The sequence below is a fragment of the Sapajus apella genome, unplaced genomic scaffold, assembly GCF_009761245.1.
Source record: "Sapajus apella isolate SASKATOON/1434 unplaced genomic scaffold, GSC_monkey_1.0 scaffold142, whole genome shotgun sequence".
Taxonomy (NCBI): domain Eukaryota; kingdom Metazoa; phylum Chordata; class Mammalia; order Primates; family Cebidae; genus Sapajus; species Sapajus apella.
Window position 1 is genome coordinate 2186477 of NW_022437082.1, and position 17627 is coordinate 2204103.

The 17627-nt window shown below is 48.5% G+C and overlaps 1 protein-coding gene across 3 annotated transcripts; it reads left to right on the forward strand.

Moving 5' to 3' along the window:
• Positions 1-3758: 3758 nt before the first annotated feature.
• MAGEA4 (MAGE family member A4) lies at positions 3759-9282 on the forward strand. Of its 3 annotated transcripts, XM_032264112.1 has the most exons (3): positions 3759-3843; positions 7562-7634; positions 7710-9282. In XM_032264112.1, the coding sequence occupies exon 3, from the start codon at positions 7775-7777 to the stop codon at positions 8732-8734; it is 960 nt and encodes a 319-aa protein (XP_032120003.1). In that variant the 5' UTR covers positions 3759-3843; positions 7562-7634; positions 7710-7774; the 3' UTR covers positions 8735-9282. The 3 variants fall into 3 exon arrangements, with proteins under 3 accessions (XP_032120003.1, XP_032120004.1, XP_032120005.1); XM_032264113.1 differs by having other exon boundaries at positions 3781-3843; positions 7562-9282; XM_032264114.1 differs by lacking the exon at positions 3759-3843 and having other exon boundaries at positions 7486-7634.
• Positions 9283-17627: the final 8345 nt, after the last annotated feature.

Sequence of the window (17627 nt, forward strand, 5' to 3'; positions counted from 1 at the left end):
AATAAGGGGCATGAATATTGGTAAAACACATAATGTTTAGTGATAATACCCTTATCAGCCTTGAAAATTCAAATAAAAAGGGACGTCGAACATTTAAGTGAATGGGTTTCAGAACCAGGTGTACAACAGATAACTTTGCAAAATCGAAATCTCTGCCACACAATAGCAATAACTATTAGAATTAATTTCCATTAGTTAGAACAATTAATAGAAAATATACCATTTGCAATAGTAACAAAATCCAAGAGTTAACAACAACAACAAAAAAAAAACCCTAAGGAAAATGTGTAAGGTCTTCCTAGAGGAAACTGTCAAAGTATACTGATAGATCCAGGTAAAGGGAGTTTGAAATAAGTAGAGGAGCATAACATATTCATTGATGGGGAGAAGAATATTTAAAAATGTCAATTCTGCTTAAATTATTTGCAATTTAGTGTCTTACGTATAGCTGCCAAAATTACAGTCAAACTTAGGCTGCTGTTCTCTGCTTCCCAAATCAATTCTGGAAAATTATGGAAGAGAAAAAGAAAGAAAAAAAAACAACAATATCAGCAATAAAATCTAAGTAACAAAACAGAGAAAGCACTAGGTGAGAATGAAGACTGTGTTGAACTGGTACTTGTGTTTGGGGCGGTGTCAATTGGAAGAGGGTTGGTGGCAGGGATGTTGAAGATGTCTATAGCCTGCCTAGACATCAGATGACAGAACGAATAGGATGAACGTTTAAAATTTCTACCTCACTGCATTGCACAATCTGAGGCAGCACCTTAAAACACGGTGCCAGAAGCCCTAGGGTAATAGCAGGACACCAGGAAAATTGGGTTGGTTAAGGCAGCATGGTTCCAGAGTTTTGCTAATGACAACCTGAAACCAACTTAGTGGGTAAGAATTGACATGTTTAAATAATTCTTTCACCAGAACATAAACAATGGAATAGAAGTTGAATAGGATGTCAGAGTGAATCATGCATACTAAGGGTAAGTATTCTTTCATAGAAATAAATATATATATAGCTACCTACATATATCCTTGGAAAATATGCAAAACATATTTCTTTGAGGAAAAAGGGTTTGCAAAGTCCACCTCTGGCTGGGGAGGAGCCTCCGGGGTAAGGTATGTATATTCTCCCAGAAGTCACTACAATCACAGGTGCTGCAGCAACCCAGGGAACACCTCGCCTGGTACCAGCAGCCATCTTCTGCAAGGGGTACTGCTGGAGATAAATGCTCAGATGAGATAAACAGAGCACGTCCAACCTATCACTTCAACAAAGAGCTAGGACCCAGGAAGAGGACCCTCTTGAGTGAGGACGTAGGGTCCACCCTCCCCCACATAGAGAAGCCACAGAATCCAGCTTAGCTCTTCCTGTCAGTCCCCGAAGACCCCAGCAGCCTTGTCGCCCAAGGACACCTGTCACCCCACTGCCACCTCAGGAGACTTGGAGTCAAAACCTTGGTCTGAAGGGAGCAGACACCACCGGCAGAGAACAGGGGTCCACGCTATGCCAGGAATCAAGGTCAGAACTCTGAGGGAGGACTGAGGGGCACCCCCACCCCAGGGGCACCCCTACCCCAACCCCTACCCCCAGGATCCCTTGTCTCAACCCCACCCCAACTCCCACCCTGGCAGAATCTGGTTCCCCTCCTGCTGTCAACCCAGGTGTGACATCACTGACCCGGATGTGATGTCGTGACTTGTGCATTGGGGATCAGAGAGAAACGAGGTTGTCAGTTTGACCAGAGCAGCTCGAGATGCGCGAAGGGAAGCGGGCACACGCTCTGTGACGAGGCAAGGGGGGTGGCAGGCTCTGCCATGCATCAAGTCAGGACCCTAAAAGAGGGTTGAGGGTCCTCCACCCGCATCCCCATCCCCAACCGCATTCCCATTCCCTTCCACACTCTCAACGCCATCCACACCGCCATCCTCCAGCAGCACCCGTATCCTCCCCAACCCCCCACCACCGTCATACCCTCATCCCTCACTCAAAAACCCCATCCCCCCACCACCCTAGGGCAGCATCCAGTTCCACCCCCGCTTTCAACCTAGGGAAGCTCCAGGTGCCCAGATGTGACGCCACTGACTTGCGCGTTGGGGGTCAGAAGCAAGATTCCTGGTCTGGTCTGACCAGCAGCTTCGGATTGGCAGAGGGAAGGCGGCCCAGGCTCTGTGAGGAGGCAAGGTGAGACGCTGACGGAGGACTCAGGAGGCCCTCACCCCAGGTAGATGATCCTAAATAATCTGGCACCACTTCTGCTTCTAGCTCTGGGCCACTTATGGGCGGACTTCTGAGTCTGGGAGGGGACCCACTACCTCACTGCCCCTTAAGCTGCAGGGGACTCTGGAGTCAGAGCTTGGTGTCATCAGTGCAAGACTGGTGGGGGCAGGTTCTGCAGTTATCAATGTCAGGACCCTAGGAGAGGGCTGAGGGTCTACCACCCACATTACCATCCCCTACCCCGTTTCCATTCCCATCTGCACTCCCAACCCCATCCACACCCCCATCCCCACCGGCACCCCTATCCTCCCCAATCCCCCACACACTCATATTCCCAATCCCCACCCTATAAAAACCAAGCCCCCGTGAACCTAAACCCACCCCCACATCCAAGCAGAATCCGGTTCCGACCCCACTTTCAACCCAGGGAAACCTCAGGTGCCCGGATGTGACGCCACTGACTTGCCCATTGGGGGTTAGAGAGAAGGGAAATTCTCCGGCTGACTGGCAGCTTGGGATTGGCGGAGAGAATAGGGTCAGGCTCTGTGAGTAGGCAAGGTGAGACGCTGACAACCCCAGATGGACGACCCAAAATAATCCAGCACCACTCCTCCTGCCAACCCTGGGCCACCTGTGCGCGGACTTCTGAGTCTGGGAGGGGCCCACCACCCACTGCCTCTTAAGCCCCAGGGAACTCTGGAGTCAGAGCTTTGCAAGACTGGTGGGGGTAGGATCTTTCAGTACCCTAGGAGAGGGCTGAGCAATCCCCACTCCCCATTCCCATCCCCAACCCCATTCTCATTCCCATCTGCATTTCCAGCCCCATCCACATCCCCATCCCCCACCAGCATCCCTATCCTCCCCAACCCCCTTCATCCTCATATCCCCATCCCCCACTCAAAAACCCCATCCCCCACCTCCACAGAAGCAGCATCCGGTTCAGCCCCCACTGTCAACCCAGGGAAGTCCCAGGTGCCCGGATGTGACGCCACTGAGTTGCGCACTGGAGTTAGAATTGAGATTCTCGGACTGACCCACAGCTTGGGATTGGCAGAGAGAAGGCAGGCCAGGCTGTGTGAGGAGGCAAGGTGAGACGCTGACAGAGGATTCAGTAGGCCTCCACCCAGATAGACAACCCCAAATAATTCAGCACTAATCCTGCTGCCAGCCTTGGGCCACTCGGGGGGGAACTTCCCAGTGTAGGGGGACCCACCTCCCCACTGCCACTTAAGTTGAAGGAGAATGTGGAGTCAGAGCTTGGTGTGGTCAATGTAAGACTGGTAGGGGCAGGTTCTGCCAGGCATCAACATCAGGACCCCAGGAGAGGGCTCAGCAACCCCCATCCCCATTCCCATCCCCTACCCCGTTCCCATTCCCATCCACCCTCACATCCCCCACCAGCACCCCATTCTCTCCAGCCCCCTACCACCCTCATAACCCCAATCCCCCACCCCAAGACCCCCACCCCCATCCACGCAGCATCCGGTTCCACCCCGTCACACCCACGTGCCCGGATGTGACGCCACTGACTTGCGCATTAGGGGGTTAGAGAGAAGCGCACTTCTTGCTCCGACCAGCAGCTTGGGATTGGCGGAGGGAAGGCAGCCCAGGCTCTGTGAGGAGGCAAGGTGAGACTCTGAGGGAGGACTCAAGAGGTCCCCACCCCAGATAGACGACCCCAAATAATCCTTTACGACTCCTGCTGTCAGCCCTGGGCCCCTCGTGGGTGGACTTCTCAATGTCGGGGGGGCCCACCACCCCACTGCCTCTTAAGATGCAGGGGCCTCTGGAGCCTCAGTTTGGTGTGATCAATGCAAGACTGGTGGGGGCAGATTACCAGGAATCAATGTCAGGACCCTAGGAGAGGGCTGAGTGTCCCCCATTCCCATCCCCCACTCTATTCCCATTCCCATCCCCATGCCCCACCAGCACCCCTACCCTCCCCAATTCACCACTACCGTCATACCCTCATTCTCTGCCCTCATCGCCATCCCTGTGGAATCTGGTTCCACCCTTGCTTTAAATACAGGCAGGCCCTGGGTACCCGCATGTGATGCCACTGACTTGCACATTGAGGGTTAGAGGGCAGTGAGGTTCTGGGTCTGAGGGGTGGCTTGAGATAGGCGGAGCTCAGTGAAGAAGCAAGATGAGACACTGAGGGAGGACTCAGGACACCCGCATCCCAGGTAGAGAGTCCCAGCTCTGGACCACCCTTCGAGGGCTGACTTCTCAGGCTGGGCCACCAACAGCTTCCTGCCTCCCTTCTACCGGTACCCCAACACCATCCATGCAAGTGACTCTGGAGTCAGAGTGTGGTGTGGTGTGACCGGGGAAGGGCTGCTTAGGAGAGGGCAGCATCCAGGCTCTGCCACACATCAAGGTCAGGAATTTCAGGGAGGGCTGAAGGCCCCTAAGAGCCCATTGTAATCCCCACTCCCACGAACTAAATGCCACTTCATTGCCATTCCCACCCCTATTCCTCAACCTAGATCCTCATCCGCTCTGCCTTTCCACCCACATCCCTCTCACCGAACCCCCACCCTCACCCTGGACGATTACGGCTGCTGCCCTTGCTGTCAATCCAGGGAAGCCCGCTGTACCCGGTTGTGATGCCACTGGACACTGACTTGCTTATTGGGGATTAGAGAAAAGCGAGGTTCTCCTTAGGGGCAGCTTGAGATCAGCAGAGGAAAGTGAGCCCAGGCTCTGAGGAGGCAAGGTGAGAGGCTGAGGGAGGTCTCAGGAGGCCCCCGCCCCAGATGGAGGGCCCCAAGTAATCCAGCACCACCCCTGCTGCCAGTCCTGGACCACCCAGGGGCAGACTTCTCCGGCTGAGCTCCCTCCCCGGCCCCCACCACAACGCCTTTGTTTAAGCCACAGGGGACTTTGGAGTCCTGGAGTCAGAGGTGGGTGTGATCAGGGAAGGCTTGGTTAGGAGAGGGCATGGCCCAGGTTGTCAAGAACCAAGGTCAGAAACCTGAGAGGCAACTGAGGTCCCCCAAGATCCCACTCTAACCCCCACTCCCACAAATCCGCCACTGCCTCGCTGTCCCATTCCCCATCTGTTGCTCCTCACCCACACTGGGCAGAATCGAGTTCCACTTCTGCTGTCAATGCAGGGAACCTCCAACGCTGTTGGGATGTCACATTGTGGGCCAGAGAGTATTGAGGGCATGGTTCTGAAAGGCCAGTTGAGATCGGCCGAGGGGAGTGAGCCGAGGCTCTGCGAGGAGGCAAGGTGAGACCCAGAGGAAGGACTGAGGAGGCTCCCATCCCAGATACAGGGCCCAAAATAATCTAGTGCAGCCCCTGCTGCCAGCCCTGGACCACCTTTCAGGGTAGGCTTTCCCACTCCCAGTGTCACTAAAGCCACAGGGGAATCTGGAGTCAGAGCTTGGTCTGCCTAGGGCAGGGCCGCTTAGGAAAGGGCAAGGCCCAGGCTCTGCCTGGTATAAAGATCAGGACGCTGAGAGGGAAATGAGGGCCCTATACCCACACCTCAACCCAACATCCCCACCTTCATTCACATCCCCAGGCCCATCCTCAACTGCATTTTGCAGAATCCATTTTTGCTCCCTTAGTCAACCCCTCGGAAAACCTGGGAATGGTGGTCAGGAACTCGGAGCCTGACATCTAGATCCAGGACTAAAGGAGGGAAGGGGCTTGGTATTGTGAGCAGAGCCTCAGGGGAGCAGACAGAGGGCCCTGGCCCTCCTGGGAGATGAGGGAGGCCTCAGGAGACCCAGCACCTCATGGCAGGGAGCCCTCCCCCCTGCTGTCTGAGAATGAGGTGCCTCCTCTTTCAGCCTCGGGAATTGGAGGGTTGGAGAATCAGGTCAGCAAAGGGGTGGGTTCCAGCCCTGCCAGGATCAAGGAAAGGAAGAGGAGGGAGGACTCAGGGGACCTTGGAGTCCAGATCAATGGGGACCTGAGCCCTGGGAGGTCCTGGGCATGGTAGCAACATGTAGCCTATGCTTCTTGCACCTTGGAGGTCACAGAGAGGAGAGGAATATGGTCTGATGAGTGGTACTTTAGTCAGCAGAGGGAGGAGTCCCAGGATCTACAGGACCCAAGGTGTGTCCAACTTAGGACTGGGAACACCCTGGCTCAGAAAGAATGGATTCCACAGAGTCTGGCTGTCCCGTGTTCTTAGCTCAGGAGGGACCAGGGCAGGGATGGCCCTAGGTGCCAAGCTCACTTGTACCACAGGCAGGAAGTTGGGAAACCTTCAGAGAAATTAGGTCTTGGAGTAAAGGGACAATATCCACTCATCTCAGGGGGTTTGGGGGTTAAGGAAGGGCAGGCCCCATCAGGAGTAAAGATGAGTAACTCACAGGCAGCCGTCAGAACCCTCACCCCAGAACCAAAGGGGTCAGCATGCAGGGGTGACAGGATATGGCTACTTCTCACTTCTGATTGCAGATTTCAGCTAGATGAGGACCTTGTTCTCAGAGAGTGATTCAGGTCAACACAGGGACCCTTGTCTGGTCGACAGACACAGTGGTCCCAGGATCTGCCAAGAGTCCTGGTGAGGAATGTGAGGGAGGATTGAGGGTACCCCAGGACCAGAATGTAGATGGTGACCCCACAGAAATCAGCCCTGCTCCTGTTGTCACCCCAAAGAGCATGGAATTGGCTGTCTGCAGAGGTCCCTCTCTTATCCTGGGATCATTGATGTCATGGAGGGGGAGGCCTTGCTCTGAGGGGCTGGACCCAGGTCAGTAGAGGGAGGGTCCCAGGCCCTGCCAGGAATTGAGGTGAAGATCAAGCAGGTGCCTCACCCAGGACACATGGGTTCCAATGAATTTTGATGTCTCTTGCTGTCCTTCCTCAGAGGACCTAGGCACATGTGGCTAGTTATGGGATCCCTGGTGTCCTGTTCCCTATCAGGCATGTGAGGTCTTGATCGGAGTTTCTCAAGCCAGCAAAAGAGTGAGATCCAGGCCCTGCCTGGAGAAAGGTGAAGTCCCAGAGTGTGTACAGAGGGGACCATCCACCCCATAAGAGTGGGGATGTCACAGAGTCCAGCCTACCCTCTTGATAGCACTGAGGGGCCAGGGCTGTGCTTGCAGTCTGCACCATAAGGGCCCATGGATTCCTCTCCCAGAAGCTTCAGGAACCAGGCAGTGAGGCTTTGGTCTGAGGCAGTGGCCTCATGTCACAGAGCAGAGGATGCACAGGCCGTGACAGCAGTGAATGTTTCCCCTGAATGCACATCAAGTGTCCCACCTGCCCCAGGACACATGGACTACAGAGTCTGGTTTCACCCTCCCTACTTTCAGTCCTGTAGGATTGATCTCTGCTGGCTGGCTGTACCCTGAGGTGCCTCCTCATTTCCTCCTTCAGGTTCTCAGGGGACAGGCCAACCAGGAGGACAGGATTCCCTGGAGGTCCCAGAAGAGCACCAAGGAGAAGATCTGTAAGTAAGCCTTTGTTAGTGTCTCCAAGGTTCGGTTCTCAGCTGAGGCCTCTCACACGGTTCCTCTCTCTCCAGGTTTGTGGGTCTCCATTGCCCAGCTCCTGCCCACACTCCCACCTACTGCCCTGACCAGTGTCATCATGTCTCTTGAGCAGAAGAGTCAACACTGCCAGCCTGAGGAAGGTCTTGAGGCCCAAGAAGAAGCCCTGGGCCTGGTGGGTGCACAGGCTCCCACTACCGAGGAGCAGGAGGCTGCCACCTCCTCCTCTGCTACTCTGATCGCAGGTACGGTGGAGGAGGTGCTTGCTGCTGGGTCAACAGGTCCTCCCCAGAGTCCTCAGGGAGACACTGCCTTCCCGACTACTGTCAACTTCACTCGCTGGAGGCAACCCAATGAGGGTTCCAGCAGCACCAGCCGAGAAGAGGAGGGGCCAAGCACCTCTCCTGACCCAGAGTCTGCGTTCCAAGCGGCACTCAGTAAGAAGGTGGATGAGCTGGCTCATTTTCTGCTCCTCAAGTATCGAGCCAAGGAGCCGGTCACAGAGGCAGAAATGCTGGAGAAGGTCATCAAAAATTACAAGCACTACTTTCCTGTCATCTTTGGCAAAGCCTCCGAGTCCCTGAAGATGATCTTTGGCATCGATGTGAAGGAATTGGACCCCACCGACCAGTCCTATATCCTTGTCACCTGCCTGGGCCTCTCCTACGATGGCCTCGGGGGTGATAATCAGATCTTGCCCAAGACAGGCCTCCTGATACTCGTGCTGGGCACGATCGCAATGGAGGGCTACAGCGCCCCTGAGGAGGAAATCTGGGAGGAGCTGAGTGTGATGGAGGTGTATGATGGGAAGGAGCACAGTGTCTATGGGGAGCCCAGGAAGCTGCTCACCCAAGATTGGGTGCAGGAAAACTACCTGGAGTACCGGCGGGTGCCCGGCAGTGATCCCGCACGCTATGAGTTCCTGTGGGGCCCAAGGGCCCTTGCTGAAACCAGCTACGTGAAGGTCCTGGAGCATGTTGTCAAGGTCAATGCGCGAGTTCGTATTCCCTACCCATCCCTGCGTGATGCAGCTTTGAGAGAGGAGGAAGAGGGGGTCTGAGGATGAGTTGCAGCCAGGGCCGGGGGAAGGGGGCTGGGCCAGTTCACTTTCCAGGGCCCTGTCCAGCAGCTTCCCCTGCCTCGTGTGCCTTGAGGCCCATTCTTCTCTCTGAGTAGAGTAGTCAGCGCTCTTAGTAGTGGGTTTCTGTTTCATTGAGTGACTTGAAGATGTATCTCTGTTTCTTTTAGAATTGTTCAAATGTTCCTTTAATGGATGGTTGAACTTCAGCATGCAAGTTTATAAATAGTAGTCAACTATATTGCTGTTTATGTAGTTAAGGAGTAAAAGTCTTGTTTTCTATTCAGATTGGGAAATCCATTCTATTTTGTGAATTGAGACATAGTAACAGCAGTGGAGTAAGCATTAAAAATGTGATTGAATTCACAGTAAAATACGTGAGATAAAGAAATTAAAAGATACTTAATTCTTGCCTTATATCTCAGTGTATTCTGTAAAATTTAAAAAATATATATGCATACCTGGATTGCCTTTAGCTTCTTTGTGAATGTAACAGAATTTAAATCTGAATAAACAATTCTCCCTGTTCACTGGCTCATTTCTTCTCTATGCACTGAGTATCTGCTCTGTGGAAGGCCCTGGGTTGGTAGTGGGGATGCTAAGGTAAGCCAGACTCACCCTACCCACAGGGTGGTAGAATCTAGGAGCTGAAGTCACATAATCAAGGTGGCGATAAGTCCTCTAAGATGTAGAGGAAAAGTAAGAGAGGGGTGTGGGTGTGGGGCTCCAGGTGAGAGTGGTGGAGTGTAAATGCCCTGTGTGGGGCCTTTTGAGCTTTGGGAAACTACATTTTCTTTTGAAGGAGTTGATTCTAATGAAGCTTGGTGAGTCCAGGGCCAGATTCTCAGAGGGTGAGAGAAAAGCCTGGTTTAGAAAGCTGCTCTGAGCAGTTCCTTTTCGACAGTGGATGAACAGAGAGGAGCCTCTATATGGGGCAGGAGTGGAAGGTGTCTTGCACTTTTGTCCCAGTATTGCTGAACACAGTGCATGAGCTAGGTGATGGACACCCATTATTTGCAAGGGTTTTCTGTGACATAAGGGTGTGTTTCCCCAGAAGCGAGACCCAGAAACCACTGGCCAGTTGCTTTTCCATCTGGCTGGGAGAACCAGAAATATTAAAAAGGTGTTCTAATTAGGTTATCTCAAGTGCAATTTGACCAATTTTAAGCATGGGCTAGATTTTAGATGGTAACAGAATGAATGAAAATAGTGGCATGGATGGAAAAGCAGCTAGGAGCAAGGGAAGGAGTTGGTCTTTGACTCAAATTCTAGGAACTTTGAGCTGCATCTGGCTGGGGAAACCTCCCACACACCTAAATTTTGAAGCACATTCTCTATGAGGCATTTCTTACTGAATTTTATTGATGAGACTTCCTTTTTTGGTTTATTATTCTGTGCCCTATTTAGTTGTATATTCTCTGATAAGTCCTAGAGAACAACGACAACAAAATCTCAGAATGCTAGGGTCTGGGGTCAAATAATATTAGAGATAACAGCCATCTGCCATTCCTTAAACTTCTAATTTAATTCCAGGCCCTGAGCCAGGTGCTTCACCTACATTACACACACTCCAACAGTCCTACTAGACAGGGCTTATCATATCTGCTTACAGATGAAGAATTCAAGGCTCACGGGGCTTGTGAATTGGGACATAATAACAGTATTTCCTGGGTATTCCCAGGATTATGTGGCTAGTAAGGAACAGGGCTGGAACCAGACCCCTGTTCTGAATCCCTTGAAAGCCCATGCTGTTCCCATTTCCACCAGACTCAGGCTGACCTCCTGACTTGTACTTCACTTCTCTGCTCAGCACTGTACCATGTCTCAGGTGACAAAAAGAAAGACCTCAAGGTCTTTCTTACTAAAAGTAGGCTTGGAGAAGGTGGCAATGAGAATCAAACACCATTTGGGCCTGGGGTGCACTGTGTTCCTTGAGAGCTGAGTCTGCCCATGGGCATTTCCCCTGGTCACTTCCATGTGTCCTGTCTCACTCTGGAACCTTACCTACTGATCAGCTTGTTACTGGTCACCACAGAACAGCTCAGAATCACCTGCTTACCTCCTGACAGGAAGCATTCCTTCTTTCAAAAGTCCTCTGGCTGTCCCATCTCTCACCTAGGAAGTCTTATGATATCAATAACCTTTTTGATATAAAATTTCACACAGGGACAGTGACTTTTGGACAACTGTGTACCACTCTGGTTGTCTTCAACACATTCATCCAAGTGTTTTCCAAATGGGTTGAGTAGAGTCTGATTTGCCATATTATCCATCAGTTTTTGGCATGTCACCCTGAAGTTAGAAGGCGTTTGGAACCACCTTGAAACTTGAAATTGGAGTTGAACAGGGTGTGTTATTTGGATTTCACCTCTGAACACATACACAGGTGAAATGTTTAAAACCAAAGCCTCCCTCATGAATATTAGATAGGGAAAACTTTGGAAGTCCCAGTGGAACAAACATCTACTTACTGAGGCTGAATTCCTAAATCCCTGAGGTACCCTAGGAGGTGAAAAATGATTCCTTGGAATACATGTCAGCTATGATGAAAAAGCAATAATTAAGCAGCCTTCTATTACCTCTTATCTGCTTAGCTGCCCCACAGGAAAATACTGGCTTTCAGTGTGCCTAGAGGCACCTGACAGAAGTTTAGGCATGTGGTGGAATCAAATGGAAGAGAATGTTTTCAGCCTACTTAGAGGGAGCTAAATGATAAGAACTTAGGAACACAAAAAAGGAAATAACAGACACTGTTGTCTACTTGAGGCTGGGAGGGTAGCAGGATGGAGAGGATCAGAAAAGATAGCTATTGGGTACTGGGCTTAATACCTGGATGATGAAATAATATGTCTAACAAACTCCTGTGACACTTGTTTATCTATGTAACAAACCTTCACATGCACCCCCAAACCTAAAATAAAAGTTAAAAATGTAAAGGGTATTGCAAAGGGAAGCCTTCCTGCTGAGACTTTCAAGATTCTGGGACAGTTGTGATCCTACATTTGAAAGCATCAGTCACATATTAGGCACTTGAATAAGCTGAATAACTTCAAGGCAAACAAGCTGGAGAACTTCAAGGCAAATCTGACCTTCTCAGAAACTCCTCCTGAAAATGGGGTGGATTGTGTAGCACAAAATTATAGCTTTTTATTGAGCACTTACTATGTAACAGTTTATGGGGGAGACTATAGTACTCGCCCACACCTTGTCTTCCTCTCCTTCCTTGACACATAGGAACAGCACAGTTCACTTGCAGTTAGGAGGAGAAAAGTGAGAATACCTTACTGCTGAAACATGAACAGAAACACTGTATGTCACATCCAGGCATGTGAGAGCCAATGTGCCATTTCCATGCTTTCTCCTTCCTTTAAATGGCAAAAATGGCAGCTTCAGGTTGAAATGATGGAATCACAAGGTGGAAGTAACTCGGATCCCTGGGTCATGTGGGAATGGAGAGCCTCTGCCAAACCGCATCAGAACTTAGGCGTGCATAAAATAAACTTCTGTTGTGTCAAGCCATTCAAATTTCAGGGTTTGTTGTATCAGCTAGCAGTTACTTTAACTGACACAGCTGCTATTTCTGTTGTTAGGTGTAAATATTTTTTATTTAAAAGGTAATAGTTTGTATATTTTTATTGCAAACATAGAAATGTAGATAATTTACAATTTTAATATTTGCAAAACTTCTCCATGGTTTAGCCCCCTCCTCAGGGGTCCCCACAATTAACTATCTAGTGTGTATTATTTTAAAGCTGACTGTAGGCTCTTCATTGACACATAAACTATAACAATATATTATTTTTATTTAATATAAGAGAATAATGATGTGGATATTGATCTGCCACTAGTGTTTGTCACTTCATAAAATGGATATGGGCTATTCCCACAACATTACATATATACAACTCTTTTGAAACTATTTTTTTTCCCTAGGGAAAAAAGAAAGAAAGAAAAAGAAAGAAAAAAAAGAAAGAAACAAAGAGAGAAAGAAAGAAAAAAAAGAATGAAAGAGAGAAAGAAAGAGGAAGAGAAAGAGGGAGAGAGAACGGGAGTCTTGTTTTATTGCCCAGGCTAGAATGCAGTCTAAAAATGGGTATTGAAAACCTCTTTTATGCCAATAATTGTGCTTAACAATGGAGACAGGAAGGAAGAAGGGAGGAAAATAACAAACAAGCAGCCAACCAATATTTCATTGAAACCTGTGAAATGCTATACAATTACTGAGGAGTGATTTATTTCCAATTATGTAGTCACTTTTAAAGTAGGTGTGATGTGGTACTGATAAGAATGTATGTTTCGTAGATTTGGGGTGGAGAGTTCTATAAACGTTTATTAAGTTTACTTGTTCCAGGCCTGAGTTCAAGTCCTGGATATCCTTGTTAATTTTCTGTCTCGTTAATCTGTCTAATAATAGCAATGTGATGTTAAAGTCTCCCACTATTATTGTGTGGGAGTCTAAGTCTCTTTATAAGTCATTAAGAACTTGCCTTATGTATATGGGTGCCCCTGTATTGGGTGCGTATATATTTAGGACCATTAGCTCTTCTTGTTGCATTGATCGTTTTACCATTATGTAATGTCCTTCTTTGTCTCTTTTGATCTTTGTTGCTTTAAAGTCTATTTTACCAGAGGCGAGAATTGCAACTCCTGCTTTTTTTGGCTCTCCATTTGCTTGGTGAATCTTCTTCCATCCCTTTATTTTGAGCCTTCGTGTATCCTTGCATGTGAGATGGGTTTCCTGAATACAGCACACTGATGAGTTTTGGCTTTTTATCCATTTTGCCAGTCTGTGTCTTTTGATTGGGGCATTTAGTCCATTTAAATTTAGGATTAATATTAATATATGTGAGTTTAATATTGCCATTAATGCTAGCTGGCTGTTTTGCCCATTAGTTGATATAGATTCTTCATTATGTTGATGCTCTTTACCTTTTGGTATATTTTTGGAATGGCTGATACTGGTTGTTCCTTTCTATGTGTAGTGCTTCTTTCAGGGGCTCTTGTAAAGCGGGCCTGGTGGTGATGAGGTCTCTGAGTACTTGCTTGTTCACAAAGGATTTTATTTTTCCTTCACTTATGAAGCTGAGTTTGGCTGGATATGGAATTCTGGGTTGAAAGTTCTTTTCTTTAAGGATGTTGAATATTAGCCCCCACTCTCTTCTGGCTTGTAGGGTTTCTGCTGAGAGATCTGCTGTGAGTCTGATGGGCTTCCCTTTGTGGGTAACCTGACCTTTCTCTCTGGCTGCCCTTAGCATTTTCTCCTTCATTTCAACCCTGGTGAATCTGACGATTATGTGCCTTGGGGTTGCTCTTCTTGAGGAATATCTTTGTGGTGTTCTCTATATTACCTGGAGTTGAATATTGTCCTGCCTTGCTAAGTTGGGAAAGTTTTCCTGAATAATATCCTGAAGAATATTTTCCAGCTTGGATGCATTCTCTTCTTCACATTCAGGTACACCTATCAGACGTAGATTAGGTCTTTTCACATAGTCCCATATTTCTTGGAGACTTTGCTCATTCCTTTTTACCCTTTATTCTCTAATCTTGTCTTCTCGTTTTATTTCATTGAGTTGGTCTTTGACCTCTGATATCCTTTCTTCTGCTTGGTCAATTTGACTGTTAACACTTGTGCATACTTTGCAAAGTTCTTGTATTGTGTTTTTCAGCTCCATTAATTCACTTATATTCCTCTCTAAATTGTCTTTTCTCATTAGCATTTCGTCAAACCTTTTTTCAAGGTTCTTAGTTTCTTTGCATTGGGTTAGAACATGTTCTTTTAGCTCACAGAAGTTTCTTATTAGCCACCTTCTGAAGCCTGATTCTGACAATTCATCACACTCATTCTCCGTGAGGCCTTGTTCCCTTGCTGATGAGGAGCTGTGATCCCCTGAAGGAGGAGAGGCATTCTGATTTTGGATGTTTTCAGCCTTTTTGCTCTGGTTTCTTCCCATCTTTGTGGATTTATCCACCTGTCATCTTTGTATTTGCTGACTTTCAGATTGGGTCTCTGAGTGGACGTCCAGCTTGTTGGTGATGATGTTATTTCTGTTTCTTTGTTTTCCTTCAGCAGACGCCCCTCCCCCACAGAGCTGGACCTTCCCGGGTTCAGCTGTGCTTGCTGTGAAACTCTCAACCATCAGCATTTCCAATTGCTGTTTTTTTGTGGGAGTGGGACAAGCCAAGTCCGATCACCTGGCTCCCTGCCTTGGAGCCCCCTTTTTTTCTTTTCCTAATTGAATGGTCGACTCTCTCCCAGGTGCCCCAGTCGCCTGCTGAAAAGGTGCCGGGGTCTATGCAATTTTCCGTGCAGCTACCATGCTGGCTGAAACAGCAGCGCTGAGATTCGTGGCACTTTTCTGCCCGGGAATCTCCTGGTCTGGCTCCCCGCTTCAGTGCCCTCTTCAATCAGCTGAATGGGTGACTCTGCCTTCCTGGAGCTCCAAATGCCAATTAAAAGGGCACTCAGTCCTGCATACTCTGCACTGAGAACTGCAGCGCCAGAACACGGCAAAACAGCCACGCCGGCCAAAAGAGTCCCACTGGCGACCAGTGGGGCTCCTCCGCTGGGAATGTCCTGGTCCGTGGGCAACAAAAATTCATCTGGAAGTCTGGCGTCCACTCACTCCCTGCGCCTTCACTGGGAGCTGCAATCCTGAGCTGCTGCTAATCGGCCGTCTTGGATCTCTCTCTGAAACTACTTCCTATAATTTTAAAGCAGGCATGCACCACAATTAATTAAACTCTTTCTTCCTAATAAACACATACATTGTTTACCATTTGCTGCATGATGAACTGAATAAAATAAACATCTTTAAATATGAATTATCAGGCAAACATGAATGTTTTCTTATAAGAAATGTATTAACATGGACATTGGGTTAAAATGAAAAGGTTGTAAATAGTTTAACACTTTATAAATATTTTAAAATTTCATTACAAAAAATGCTGTACCAATTCACATTCTAATAAAAATCACAGATTACTTAAAATTCTGAAAAGTGGACAGGACATTTCTACACTGCTTTGAGAATAATTTGGTCAGACTCATCAGGAGCCAAGGAAGTGGAGCAGAAAGAACACCCTCAGCCTATGAGGTGCAGTGGGAGGATCCAGGGGAGAGCAATTGCCAGAGTCTATCAGAGAGACCACATGTGAAATCAAGACCACAGAGCCCCTGGCAAGCTGGCACTCAGCACTCTGAATCCAGAGTTCAGCCCAGTGGGATCAGGGACCTGAGGAAAAGAAGGGAGGAGGGAGAATAGGACAATATGCAGGAATAGATTTGGGAAATCTGGGACCATCATCACCAATTGGACTGGGTTCTGTGATCTGAATGTGCAGGCGTGTTGGCTGAATGCATCGGCAGCATGCAGAACACCACACCCTCCCTCAGAATTTCCTTCCCTCTTTCAGGAAGAGTATGGCTGGCTTCCTTCATCTTTCTGGGCAAGCTGCCTCTCTTGACCATTCCAGCAGTCCTGTGCAACGTCTCCAGCATTCCAGATCTGGGAGCTGTCTTCATGTCTGCTAGGGGCTGGTGTTTTATCCCTTGGGGACCCTCCACAGAGGCTGGCCTATGGCAATGGGTTGCTGACTGATGAGCGATAGCCTCTTGCCAATGAGCAGTGGAAGACGGTAGTGTGGCTGCATGGAGGGGAAACTGGAGGAAGAGTGCCCTGGGACTAATCAGCTCAGACTCTGCACATTAAGCACAGTGTGTGGATATACAATAAAAATGATACAGGTGGTGACCATGTCTCAAATGGTCTTCTGTATCTTCTGAACTCTTGGACCACAAGGGGGCAGGTGTCCTGAAGCTGTAATCACTGGCCTATGTTGCCACCAGACACTGCCTAGCGTTGAGGGCTGGCCCAAGGTGTGGACATGGGCAGGTTGGATGGAAACCCAGTAGAGATGGCACTTTTTCTTGTTAAACTGACAGGGATGTGCACGGTCCAATGCAGGAAGCATCATGCACTGTCCTGTTGGGAGCATCCTTATCTCCATGATGGTGTTTGGGCTTGGGTAGGAGGCATCCACAGTGACCCTCTCAGTGGTAGTTTCCAGGGAAATTGTGAACTCAAGTGATCACAGGTGAGGGAAGTGTAGGTTTCCTCATGGAGGCAGGAGGCCCAGGTGGGGGCAGGCTCTAAAATTTAAATCAGTTATTTCCCATGCCTGGTAATTTCATTCATTCATTCATTTCTTCATCCAGCAAACATTTATTGAACACATGCTAAGGAAACACCAGGTCAACAAAACAAACGAAAGTGGCAAGCCCCTTAATTCATTCTGTGTGGGGTGTGGAGAAGATTGTGAGGTGGAAAGACATGTGAGCATTTTAGAAAGTGAGGGACTATGAACTGATGGAGAGAATTGCTATTGATCTGACTTCTGAGGTTGTGACTAGGTGATGCTGTTCCTTTAGTTGAGTGTGAGGGTGAAGGAGGAAGAGTTGGTATTCATTTGGTGAGGCAGAGTGTGGAAAATGAGGTCTATGTGCACTATGTAGTCAGAGAGGTGCTGTAGTGTGTCCAGGTGGTGCTGTGGAGTAGGCAGTAGGAAAAGGGGGGTCTGTCTATCTGGTTGGGGGCCATGACTGGATATTAGGTTGGCTGCATCATGAGAGGTAATTTGAGGCTGTAGGCTTAGGTAAAATCAAGTGATTATTATGTAGATACTGGTCTACATGCTACATGATGCCATTCCGTTTCTTGCAAACACATTTATTTGGTAATCAAAGTTACACAAAGCTTAATAAAGGATAAAAGCGTATAGGAGGCTTGAAAGGGAGAGCGAACATTTCCAGAAATCCAAATAGAGAATGTTTTCTAGATATGTGTGTATACATTTGTTTATATACATATTTGTGTAT